The sequence below is a fragment of the Coloeus monedula genome, assembly GCF_965178545.1.
Source record: "Coloeus monedula genome assembly, chromosome: 3".
Lineage (NCBI taxonomy): Eukaryota > Metazoa > Chordata > Aves > Passeriformes > Corvidae > Coloeus > Coloeus monedula.
Genome location: NC_138783.1, coordinates 86,349,966 through 86,362,825, shown reverse-complemented (window position 1 = coordinate 86,362,825; position 12,860 = coordinate 86,349,966). Strand labels below are relative to the sequence as shown.

The 12,860-nt window shown below is 42.2% G+C and overlaps 1 protein-coding gene across 1 annotated transcript in view; it reads right to left on the bottom strand.

Moving 5' to 3' along the window:
• Positions 1-1,630: 1,630 nt before the first annotated feature.
• The window catches only part of CYFIP1 (cytoplasmic FMR1 interacting protein 1), a 75,571-nt gene continuing 64,341 nt past the window's right edge, over positions 1,631-12,860 (bottom strand). The window contains exons 26-31 of the mRNA XM_082279050.1: positions 8,930-9,060; positions 6,586-6,658; positions 5,337-5,431; positions 3,978-4,216; positions 2,948-3,095; positions 1,631-2,481 (exon numbers count right to left, since the gene is read on the bottom strand). Of these exons, the coding sequence (XP_082135176.1) occupies positions 2,317-2,481; positions 2,948-3,095; positions 3,978-4,216; positions 5,337-5,431; positions 6,586-6,658; positions 8,930-9,060 (851 nt within the window). The 3' untranslated portion in view covers positions 1,631-2,316. The remainder of the gene's footprint in view (positions 2,482-2,947; positions 3,096-3,977; positions 4,217-5,336; positions 5,432-6,585; positions 6,659-8,929; positions 9,061-12,860) is intronic.

Genomic DNA, 12,860 nt, shown 5'->3' with positions numbered 1-12,860 from the left:
AAGCAAAAACCAGCAAAGAACCAGGGAGTGGTAGAGAAGACATCAAACAGCAGAGGAATTGCTGAACTTGGGGCTGCCTGTTCTAGTACCAAAGCACCAGCCTACCCCAGGAGCAGGTTATCATTTTACACAGTACAGTCTGCTGCTTTCTGTGCTGATGGGCACTTTGGCCTCCAGACCTGGTTTTTGATAAGAACAAATTAAAAAAGAAAAAGTTACACCTTTTATGCACCTTGCTGCATTTTTCCTTTTAGGTAGGAAAGGTTTTACCAGGCAAATAATGTTTAGCTCCTACCAAGTCTATAATCCTGTTGGGGGAAAAAAAAAAAAATCTACATTTTAAAAATCAGAAACAATCATCCCCTAGGACTCATGTCTGAATTGTCTTAAACTTTTTTCCCCCCCAGTGATCATAAAATATGTATTTAAGGTAGTAGTTTTAAGACATTAAGAGACCAATTCTCTTATTGCTGAAAGTTAACTGGTAAGAATTAGAAATTATTCACATCATGATTAGTTATTTTTAAATAATTCTTAAACAAAAAAATCAGGCTTTATTAATTAACCATTTCTGCACCAGTGCCAAGCCAAAGCCTCAGGCATGTGAGATATCCCTAAACCAATGATGATGTCAACAAATTAGGAACATTGTTCATTTGCTTAACTGAAGCCGGAAGCACAGGGAAGAATCTAGCTGACCAAAAGTGCTATCTAAAAGAATGTTTCTTAAAGAAAATTTGTTTAAACACCTTGTAAAAGAAATCCTGCAACAAGCTGGTGTAGCAAGGCACAAGTGCTTCTGACTTCTGTCTCCCCACGCACCGGGCAGCCTTGTGTGCACTCTCACCACGACAGACACCACTCCAGAATGACAGCTCTCAAGCACAGATGTCCTAGGAAAACCTGTTATGGTGGAAACGTGCTGATAGATTGCCTGGAACATCTCCATCCTGTTTTGCTGAGTAAATTTCAGGTAATTTTTTTCCTCAAAATCGAGTTCTCTGCCACTCCAATACCTACGTACGTATTCCTCACTTCCTGTGTACCTCTTCTGTTAGAGGCTCATTTCTACCCACTGCTGGAGTCAATTTCATGGCTGTGAAGCACCTGGAAAGAGCTGAGCAGGAGAAAAGATGTGCTGTAACCTAACCAGGAACTAGTAAGAGGGAAAGGAGAAAAACAGGTTCTCAAAGGGATGCATTCTTGGTTTCACACTATAGGTTAGAAACACTAACCAAGCAACATCTCCATAAATCCATATCCTAGGTAAAACATGTAATTACCTGTCTCTGTTCTGACCATCTTAACATCTTGGTTAGGGCTGATCCCAAAGCCAGCTGACAAACTGACAGGATCCTGGAGTAAGCAAGCAGGAGTTACTACTTTTGGCTGAATGGTTTGCTTTAAAATTCAACTTTTATAGTTGCAACACTTTACAATTTTACTGATGCAGTGTTTGCATAATACAGCAAGTGTAATTGAACAAATACTTTCCATAATAAATCATGATTAACATCATTAGCTTTTATGTACTGGGATAGATTACACCTGATCACCATAGTCAAGATTCTCATAAACAAGAATTCATCATCACTTGTAAATGTGTTTGGGTATGTATTGCCAACCAAAATATAAACTATGTTAGAAGCTCTCATTAGGAAAAAGTAAACAGTCCCCATTCTAATCAATCAAACTTCCACCTTTTAAAAAGATCAGTTGGTCGGTCACCTCCATGTTAAATAACTATGAAACAAACACTTTAAATAGCCTTCATTTCCATAATTACTGATCTCTGAGAATAGTTCTGCAAAGAGGAAGAAGAATCAACTGACTAGAAAATTATTCACAAAGCACCAGCAGAGTTTGTTTTGTTGTTTTTCTCTTTTTTTTTTTAATAAAGGCATATTAAGCAATTAAGGCTCTAATACAAACAATTATGCATTGATTTCTAAAAATTTTTTTCTACAGAACCCAGTTTTTTATTCTCCACAGCCATTATTTCGATAGCTTCAGGGGAAAATTATACCAGTCCAGTCTAAAATGGCCACCTCGGGACAGGAATGCAAAGAGATTTCAAAAATCTTACAGGCTTTTAATCAAAGTGTATAAAATTTTAGTCTAGAAAAATAAGTATGGGTCGTATACAGTTACTGTGCTTGGAGACTGGAGAGAACAGTGTGCCACTCAAATGGCACAGGCGTACTGAAAAATGCAGATGAGAGTATTCTTTAAAACTGTCAGTGTGGGTTTTGTTTCTTGCTTTTTTTCTCACACTTTTAGCCTAAATAGGTGCAAAAAGTATTGTTAGGTGAGAATCTAGTTGCTGGCAAGGGACTGATGAATTGGTGGCTGGAAGCAGCGCACGTGTTCCACGGGTGTGCTCTCTCCATCGCCAGACTTCAAATACTTGTCCAAAATAGCAATTATTTCATCATTCAGAATCTGGAACTTGCGAATTCTCTCAACCATTTTCTTCAAAGGCTGCAAACATCAAAAAATCAGACACAGGAATTAGCTTTGGATATGAAAAGCCTTAGCCAGAAAAGCAGCAAATGCTGCTACCTCACCTCTCCCAGCAATGTTACAAATGCTTCCCTTGCACTGCTAAGCCAATGGAAATCCAAGGTGCATTTTGGTTTTTGACAGTGCTACTTTGGGTACAAAGAAGCTCAATTTACAGCAGCTTTGCCATTATCGGAACAAACATATATGAGATGGAAGGCATTAAAAAATCTCATATATATGACTGGTCAGAATTCTGCTTGACCAATCTTCCAACTCCAGCCTAACACCTTAATCTTTTGTTTCTGAAAATCCTGGTGCCCTCATTTTCAGCAATTCATTCTAAAAAAAAAGGATTGCCACATCTATGCTGCATCTGAGTACAAACAGCTCTGAGTTGATGTTGTATTTATTACTACAGCAAATACAGATGTTTTCAACTCACCACATTCTTGATAACCTCATCTTTGCCATCGTGCTTTTGGACTTTCAACAGGTGGTAGCAGAAATCCAAGACATCAAAGCGCCGCTGCTGTCCCAAAAGCACAATGATCATACAGCCAGCCCAGTGCAAGCCATCCCCAAAGCACTGCCTGGAACAGGAAACAGCACAGAGCAGGTTTCACCTACATCTTCAAAACACAGTCACAGTAAACACTCGGTAAACAGCCACTACACTAAATAGTAAATATGTTAGACATTTATCTAGAAAGCAAAAGCTCTGGTATATTATCACTGGAGATATCACAAACAATTCAAATGGATGCTTAACAAAAAAACAGAACTCCTCTTCTCCTTCAATTTTATGTGGCCAAGTTACTCCAAAAACATTTACTCCCCATTTATACTCCTGTGACATGACATTCCATTTTCAGTGGAAACAACACTTTCAAAGAAAACAAAGCGAGAATTCAACACCACTCTGCTCCTTTAGGCTGCAGGCATGAAAGGAAGCAAATGCCCTATGCTGTTTTCTAATTGCTCAGTAAAAAGCATGTCACAGCTCAACAATTTTTCAAAATAAGGATAGTCTCAAAAGCAACAAAACCAAGAACAAACAACAGTTCCTGGTTAACTCATGTTAATCATGTTAAATTCCAAGTGCTCATTCTTGCTCTTATTCAGTGAAGAAATACTTGTTAAAGATAGATGTACAAATATGCTGCTATTTTATTTAAGCTGAATGCCTGTAGGGGTATGACCCCTATTGAAAGACACGTGCTAGGGCCTGTTTGTCACGGGATCATTCATTATACACTGGCAATACTTAAAAAGAGGGTTATTTTCACTGCAGATACAACAGTATCTGTGTTCATAGATCATGAGCCCCTCCCGGTGATGGCAGCACTTTTCCCTGGTTTTGCACTACGCTCTTGCAGAGGCACTCAAACGCCTCCGTTCCAGCCCCACTGCCACGACAGGACAAGCCAAGCACTGTTGCCCACAGGGGACTGCGGGCAGCTGGCAGCACGTACTCCACAGTGAACTCGTGTGTTCCCACGGGGATGCAGTAGACGAACTGCATTGCGCTCCAGAGGCGATGGAATTCCACACACTCATCCACATGCATCACCCCGTTGCTAGGCAGGGGTCCACGCCAGATGGGATCATCCAGGAAGGAGCGTATCCTCGTCAGGATGACCTCAAACATGGACAGGCCGCAGCAGAGGCGTTCTTTGGTCAGCAAGTCCCCTTCCCTCGCGATTGCTATTTGCTGAAGCAGAGAGAAACAAAGTGCAAAATCCTGGTAAAAGCCACTTCACCAGAAGATTTTATTTAGAAGAATGAATACAACGCATTTTTCAGTTTCACGTCATTTATTCTAAGAGAAGTGTCTTCTGACTTAAAATGAGGTCAGACTGCTAACCTGGGGATCAGGTCACTGGAAGAACATTCAGAGAAAGTTGTAAAAGCCTTTTCAAGCACACAGGCTTAAAGTGAGTAACACTAACTACAGTAATGCTAGTCCTGGATTTATTTCAGGGTAGTTTCAAGAATTCTTTGTCTGAATGGAGGCAGAAAGCAAAACCAAGAGTTCAGTGCTCTGCTGTAGCTCCTGCCTGCACTCTCCTGCCCACCTCCCTCAGCTGCGGCTGTTACCAGATGAGAAAGCTCCAAAGAGGAGCACCAACAGGCTCAGACAAAATCCATAGGAGGCAATGCTGTTTGTGCTTGTCCCAGCTGGTGCCATCACACAGACAGCTCTCTCCTAGTGCAGCAGCACCTACTGAACTGCAGCACCTACAATGACAAAAGCAGCCTAAACTCTGCTTCAGGGCATTCTGCTCTTACTTTCTACTATTCACATCTCAACCACTAGTAAACTGCTAAGGTTAGCAGGGGATTAATGCACCTTCACGCTGGGAGAAAAGGGAATAGTGCTGAAGCTGCAAAGGCAGTTCAAGAATGTTCTCTTTGGTGATTGTTTCCAGAAGAGCTCAGCTCAAATGACAGCTCATTTTCTAAGAGTTTCTAAGTGGCTGAAAGAGTGACAAAATATTTTAAATATATATATATATACTCATGTGCACAAGAAAATTCATTGCTTTTGGTGGAATTTGCAGGAGGAGCCCCCAGACTGGACCTTACACTGGGATAGTATCCCATGGTAAACATACATACCAATTAGCATTTTCCCCCAAATGTGTCACTTCTGCCCCAGTCTCAAATGTTTTAAACTTCTAAGCTTTAACAGCTTTACCAAATTCATGGGTCTAAATAAAAATCCTGTTGTGTGAACAAGCAGGATGTGCTATCTGATGGAGCTATCAGGACAGGCTTTCTGATGCTCAGAAATTTCTTGAATTGCCTCTGACACAAATGAGAGAGATTACCTGGGGTGTGCCAAGTCTTTCAATGAGAGGAACCAAATGTAGTGAAGCATATTTTGATTCCAGTCTCTTCATTTTAGCATCAAGTCTTTCACCCTCTGAAAGAACAGAAAAAAAAGCGAAGAGAGCAACCATAAATTGCAATTAACCAAGAGAATTTTTATTTTAACACAATCTTTATACAGTGAGGAAAAAAACTGTGTTATTTTACAGGCAATTTAAGTACTAAGTAGCTGGTTAATCTTCAAGGCACTTTTAGAAAAAAACACACATATTTTAAAATGCTACATTACATGTGCAAACAGAAAGAAGGATTTGTTGTAGAATACATCTAATTAACTAAATTCAAGGAAGACTATAAGGCTCTGTTATGCTGCTGCTGCTTAGATATTTGACCCCCACTTGTGCTAAGATAACTAAGTTGTCTTTATGTATAAAATGTTTGTCTCTAGAAGGTGAGGTAAAATGAGGATGGAATCTTGTGTATAGTAAGGCTAAAAAGCAGCTGGCACTCCCTCAACAATGGCAAGTAGGAAATGTCTTCTAGAAAATGCGAAAATACTGTCTACAATGGTCTGGTTAGTTTTATGTAGAGGTGCAAGTAGCTACTGTGAGCCTCGAAATATTCTCAGAGTTTTGTAGCTGATGGGATTTCTCCAAGCAGAACAAATCAGCTGCTCCAGCAGTGAGAAATGGAAAAGAAAGGAGACATAAGAGAAACAAAGAAGAGAGGGCAAGGGGAAGGGTGGACAGCTCAGTTTCTGGTGATGAAAGATGAGGAGAACAGATACTATAGGAAGCAATCCTGCAAATACGCACTCCTGCATACTCAGTTTAGTGAAAAGGACATGAAAAATCTACAGGGACCACTTGTATTTACTTACTTGCTGACAGACTCCCTACACCCTGTGTGATCAAACCTATCCCATTTAACTGACAATTCTGTAAGCTAAACAGCAGCTTCAAAAAAGCCTCTCAACTATATCCACAAAGCAGGATAATACTGCCCTGGACATCCATCCTGCTTTTCCCTGTCATGGCATTCCTCCCCTTTCCCTTGTAATATGCATAGAGCATCACCAGGAAACATTTGGTTTTTTCAGCCAGGCAAACAGACCTGGATCTGATACCTCTGTCCTGTAATTATCAGCACTGTAGTAAAGGGTGGCTGGAGGTGTTTACTGGAACTGCAGCAACAGGCAGGGGAAGGAGAAAGCATTACCCAAGGAAGGTATTTTCACTTTGCCCATACCTTTGACGTGAACCCTGGGCAGGATGTTTTGGAATGGTGCTGCGTGCAACAGGTCACACACTTCCTCTAGAGACTGGGACAAAAAGAAAACGAGAGGCATTTAGGACAGAAGCATCAATCCCCAAACCACACCAGACCTTCACAACGGGATTCCAAATGGAGGTCGATGCCGCTGCAGAAACACCAGAGGGCAGCCGGCCTCTGTCACCACCGCAGGGAGCCGCTCCGAGCCCTGCCTCTCCTCATGGATCACTCCCAAAGACCACTTCATTTCACCAGCTTACTTTGAATTCACGAAAACACTCCAGCAACTCCCCTCCCACCCTCAGCTGGCGGTTCATAAAGGACGGGGTATTTATTAAATAAACTAATGCAGAATGAGTAATTTCGGTGGGAAAGTGGCAGACGGTTCCTGCACAGACAAACAGGGCAAGAAGATGACTCACTGCTTGGCTATTTTTACCAGAGCCACAACCCATTATCCTAATGGGAGTTTATCGTGGTGGGAGCATCTCCCTGCCAGGCAGGCTGAGACATATGACAGCAGCAGAGAACCATGTCTTAGGAAGTATTTTACATCTTTAGAGACAGGGGAAAGAAAGACAGATGTCTCCTGTTTCTTTGCTCCTGTGCGTATGCACAGAGAAAATGCAGAGATGACCAGCAGCACATGCATGACCTTGCTAAGACCCTCTCCTCATTTTTGAAGCAGAGGCCCTACTAATCTGTAATCCCTCAATACTAATATCACAAAAGTTGGTTTTCCTCCATACTTTTAGCAAGGCTAGGGTGCTAGGGCTCATGTGCCTTTTCCAGGTCTAATTCCTTGATGCCAGCCAGGGAAATGCATGTGTTAGGCAGCCAGGACAAACAAGACCCACCCACTACCACAGATATACTCAGAATTACGCTTTGCACCGCGCTGAAGTCTAGATTAGTTATGATGGATGACCACAATGGAAAAATACTGAAATACATGACAGGACATGGGGGCCTGACTGAGGACAAGAACAAGAGGAGAGGCAGCGAGCCCAGGTGTATGACCAGAAAGGGTAACCTTGGCAGTGTCCCAAAGAAGGTACATCCATGCTGGCATCACTCTGGTACACCCTCAATCCTCCCAGGAGGGAGTAAGGGCCCTCACCTGCCTGGCCTTTCTCCACATACCCACTTAGCCTGAATCCGAAGTAATCCAGCTTCTCATTCTGTTTCAGCTGTGCCATTATTGGCTACAGGTTTGCTGCTTGTCACCCAGCCCTCCAACTACTCACCCCCATCAGGGGGGGATCCTCTAACACCATGAGCAGGAACTCTGAAGAACAGCATGTCTTCATTACCTTACAGCTTTAATACACCCTAGGGAAGGAGTCTTCCATGAAGGTTTTTTTTGTCCAACAGCAGGCCCCCAGCCAGCTTGCTGAGGAAATGACGTGGCTGGTTTGCAGTCAGCAAAGATCTCTGCGTGCTGCCCAACCTCAGCAGCACTGTGAGCTTGCACAGCCTGGGCAGGGTGCCGGTATGCACAGCAGGAAGAGACCCCCACCCAAGATTCAACAGCACCATGCAGGTAAAGGAAGGGAAGCTAGCACACCTGTTGCTGTTCTGATCCATTACCAATGCTCACCTTTCCTCTGTAAGCACCCAAAAGCATTTGAAAAAAAAAGGAATTACAGGTCTGGCCATCTTGTTTCAACAGCAAATAGTAACAACATGGAAGAAGGGTGGGAAAAGAAAACTGAAGGTAGGGATAAAGATCAATTGTAGCACTGAGCCCTCAGCAGTCAGCAGGTTAGCACAGTGTAAGGCAGACTCTAGATACATCAGAAGTAGCTGAAAGACTGACACGTTTCACAGTTTCATTCAAGCTAGGACAGATGGGTGAATTTCTGCACCACTGTCAGCCATCCAAGCAGCAAGGAAGATGTCCAAGGATGTCCATGATAACTTTGTAATGTTTCACACCTTAACAGGGACATGCAAGAAAGGAATACAGCAGGACCAGACACACAACTCACTGACGTCAAGAGTGGCCACACTGTGACTGGCTGCAGGAGTGCCAGATGTGATTATAATTTATGGTGAAGATCACAGTGTCAGATCCTCAGGTACCAGGCAAGAGGCAACGTTTCTCACCCAGCAAAGTCAGGCATCACTGTATCTAACAGACATGAAAGCCCCTGCAAGACTGAAAGAGGTGAGTGCAGGGAACTGTTTCTACCCATCTGCCCATCAGTAATAGCAAACTCACAGATTTCAACCTTGTTATTGATGACGTTAGTAACAAAAATATGAGAGTACATTTTGAGAGACAGATGGATTTTAAGCTAGCACAGCAGGCACCTACCAGACTCTGTTCAATGAGGAGGCAAAACAGGACAGCATTTCCCACTTCCCGTAAATTCTGGAAGCAGACAGTCTTCAGTTCTGCATACTCAACAATGTCCTTCAACTGATGGTGAAAAAACTCCAAGATACCTGAAATCACAAGAGAAGTGAAAAAAAAAGTCTCAGGAGCCAGAATGAAATCTAGTGACGATCACATGAGCACATTGTTATCTCAGGAAAGCAGACAAAAGATACTGGCCATGTGAATAAGAGTCATAGAGATCAGGATTAATTTTAATTTCTGCTTCAAAAGCCCTCTGATTTTCTAACCAATTTGTCTACTCAAAGATTGCACAAATGTGCATCCATACACTGTTTGAGAATACAAATAACTGAGGGTGCAGGGTTAGAGTTCCCTCTCCATGTATCAGCAATGAGATTTTATCTCCAGACGTGAAGCCTAGAGGAAAGTGAAAGGAGCAGCATTAAATGCATTAAAAGTCAGAGGCTGTGAAGTGTTAAGCCAGTGCACTGACCTTTTTAACTGGATAAATCATGCAAAGTGCAGTGCCTAACTTTTCACTCCTGGAAAACGGAGCTGGTATAAGAGATAAGAAAAAAATATCCAGGGGCAGGAAGAGAGACTAGAGCTCTCATTCATCTTCTTTAAGTCCTGTTGCAGCCACCACTCCCCAACCTGCTGCACCACTCAACCCATCTCGATCTACTGCTGCTATTTTCATGGATGACAGAGCCAGCAAGGAACAAAGAAGTAAGATACAGGGAAGAGGGGTAGTATCAGGCTACGACTCTGACCAGTGCCAGGGGGCCAGAGGTGATGATCTGCGACGTCTCAAAGCAAATAGAGAGATCACAGGTCAAGCTCTGTTGGCAAGGGTACACCAGATCCTGCTGACAAGCACAGTTTCTGTCAAAGTTTTGCCTAAAGCTGTTAAAAACCAGCTAAAATTATGATTTTCAAACCCACATAGTTAACATAAATATACGTCTTTTCCATCAAACTTCTCCTAAACAACAGTGATGTGTAACATGCTGGTGGACTTCCAGCTCCTTTTCCTCCAGCCTCAGAAAGGCTGGGCAGTCCCTTGGTTAGAGAGAAGCCCAGGAAACCACAGGCTCAGCAGATTCTGCAGAGACCCAGTCTGGTTACCTTTCAGAGGTTAAAGCCATGTGCAGGATGGGAGAGGAAGAGCAGAGAACTACAGTAAGTCAGACAGCTCTTCAGCTTTTTACTAATTAATTTTTAGCAGCATTTCTCCATCTTTATGCATAAGCCGGGCCCTTCTAAAAAGCCATCAAAACACTTGACTGAGAAAAAAACGCATCATAAAAAGCTTTCAAATTGTATGCTGTACATGGCAGTTCATTTCCATTACACTGCATTAAGGCAGATAAATTTCCACCCAACTGCACCTAAAGCAATTGAGAGAATTGCTTTCAAGGAAAGAGAACACAGATGCCCTTCAGAACCATGAGTTCCTCTGACACAACTAATGAACACTTCCCATGCAGGAGATCATACTTGGCTCTCTACCCAGTGAGGCAACGGCTGGAGAGAGAACATAAACATGAAATACAGCCTGCAGCATATCTCTTCCAAGGAAATCCCTCAAATTCAGCAAAGGAACTTGAAAACATACAGTGAAGGAAAGAATTACGTAGGTAACCCACACACTTTTACAGAAAGCCTCACATCATTAAAATTAGTAACACAAGACGTCAGTAAAGTGCACGATGAGGGGATGCAGGGCTGCCTCTGTTACATCTCAAAAAACTGTTTGTCAATAGAAAATTAACAGTAGCTGTTCCCACACACATTCATTCATTCACACATGGAGGTGAATTTCAGACCTAACTTTAGTACTTCGGTGACTTGAGAGAAAAACAGAACTGAAAAACTGATGGAGAAGGGTTAGACATAGCGAGTGCTTGCTGAGCTTAATTTATTCCAAGGTAACACATTTACAGCTAGCTAAAAAGCAAACAATGCCAGCACACCAGCAATTCCCTCCTCCCCACAATACAGGGACTGTGGAATAGAAAAGCTGTGGGGAAGGCTGTCAGTGTTCATTGAACACTGCAGGATACAGGCCAGTCACAATCCCCAGGTGTGTGAGGAGCAGTGAACACTTGTGCTTGTCATTTAAACACACCTGCCCACCGTGGCAATGGGATGCTGCAGTGCTGAATACTGGGACTCCCATTTTAAAGATGAGACTGAAAAGGTTGAAAATTTTTCCCAAAAAAGTTTTTGACACTAGGAAGAAAACACAAAGTTAGGGAACTGAAATCAGCTTTATCACAAACACACAGTTTTAGTTACACACTCTAGTATTTCTTTTGTGTTTGTTGATGAAAGGATTTCCATGATTAGAAAGAAAGGTCTTCTAGGGATTAACTGCTAGAAGTCAAATACTTTCCTCATTCCAAGACTTTCTGCAAACAAAAGTCTATTGTGTTATCCTGGACTTAAGCCTGTGCCATAGAGGAAATCAAACTAGAACATCTACCAATGTTTCTGGTCTTAGTATCTGCCACATACAAAGAGACTGATGGTGAACCAACAGAAGGGCTGGAAGACTCCCTGAAACACAATGAGGAACTGTAGACTTCTCCACAGGGTCATCATGGAGAGAAAGCACTATCTGAGCAAACAGGATATTGGTGACACGCACGGCCATGAGCACGCTCTTCCCTTTAGCTTGTAGGGTGGGTGGGGAGCAGCTTGGTGAGAAACAGAAGCTGAGCAGAACAGCAAGGAAGATTCTGCTGCTGCAAGAGGGAAACAACCATCGGTCATGACAGGGATGGAAAAGAGTAGGGTTTTCAGACTCCACTCAATCCCCTACCCAGCCTGTGGATTTTGTGGGGAGTTTCAGAAAAAAGGCTGACATCTGGAAAGATGAGAACTATTTTTTTATGGGCAGTGAAATCCTGAGAATAACCCATGTTCCCTAAAGCAAATATAAAGGAGCAGGATGGTACAGAGAGAAACCAGGAGTAGCAGCACAGAGAACTGTGACCAGAAACAAGAAACTCATATTGAAAATGTGACTGAAACCAAAATGAGACATTAAGTCCACCTAAAAGCAGCAGGATAGTGGAGGTCAAAGAGGCTTGAGGTTCATACCATAAAAATTATTTACTGTCTTTTACAGTCACTCCAGATGACTCCTCTCAAAGTCCTTAACAAAGTTACTTATTTCTTCACTCAAAGCCCCAGTCTCCATATACAGATATATAAATATGCACACCCACACACATTCATGATCAAATTGTGATATTATTTTGAAAATCTGACAGCCAGTATTTAGTATGCAGGTGTTCCAAATGCTGCCATTATCAGTGTACTTCTTCCCTTTAGATCAAAAGCTTGATTTACCAGCAGAACAGAAGAAAGTTTACAGAACTACACAGGCTATTTCTGATGAAAGACCAATCTGCTCCCCAGTGGAGTCCTGTGGCAGAAATACATCATCATGTTTTCATTTAACATTTGAGCAATGCCATTCCAAATTACACTTCTGTGCACAGTACACAGAAGTGTATTCTTATGAAAGACTATGCATGTCTACTAAAGCCCTTGAAAAAGAACAAGTGTCTTGGGAAAGTTAATTTCACTTAATTGTCTGCAACCTTCCTTCTTCCTCTAATTCTGTTTGTGGGTGGAATTTATAAGTTGCTGAATTATATATACACAGAATTTTGCAAGGTAAATGAACCAAGTTTTTTTTGTTCTTCCTCTCCAAGAAATCAGTTTTAATTAAATCCCTCTATTCCTGCAGATGGGACAACATTAGATGTCATAAAAATTGATTCTATAATCCCAGTTTCTGATTTACACAGATCACAACAGAAGCGAAGACTATTGATACAGAACAGATCCAGTAAAGCACAGAAGATTAGTAAAGGATTAGGTTTCCTCTCTG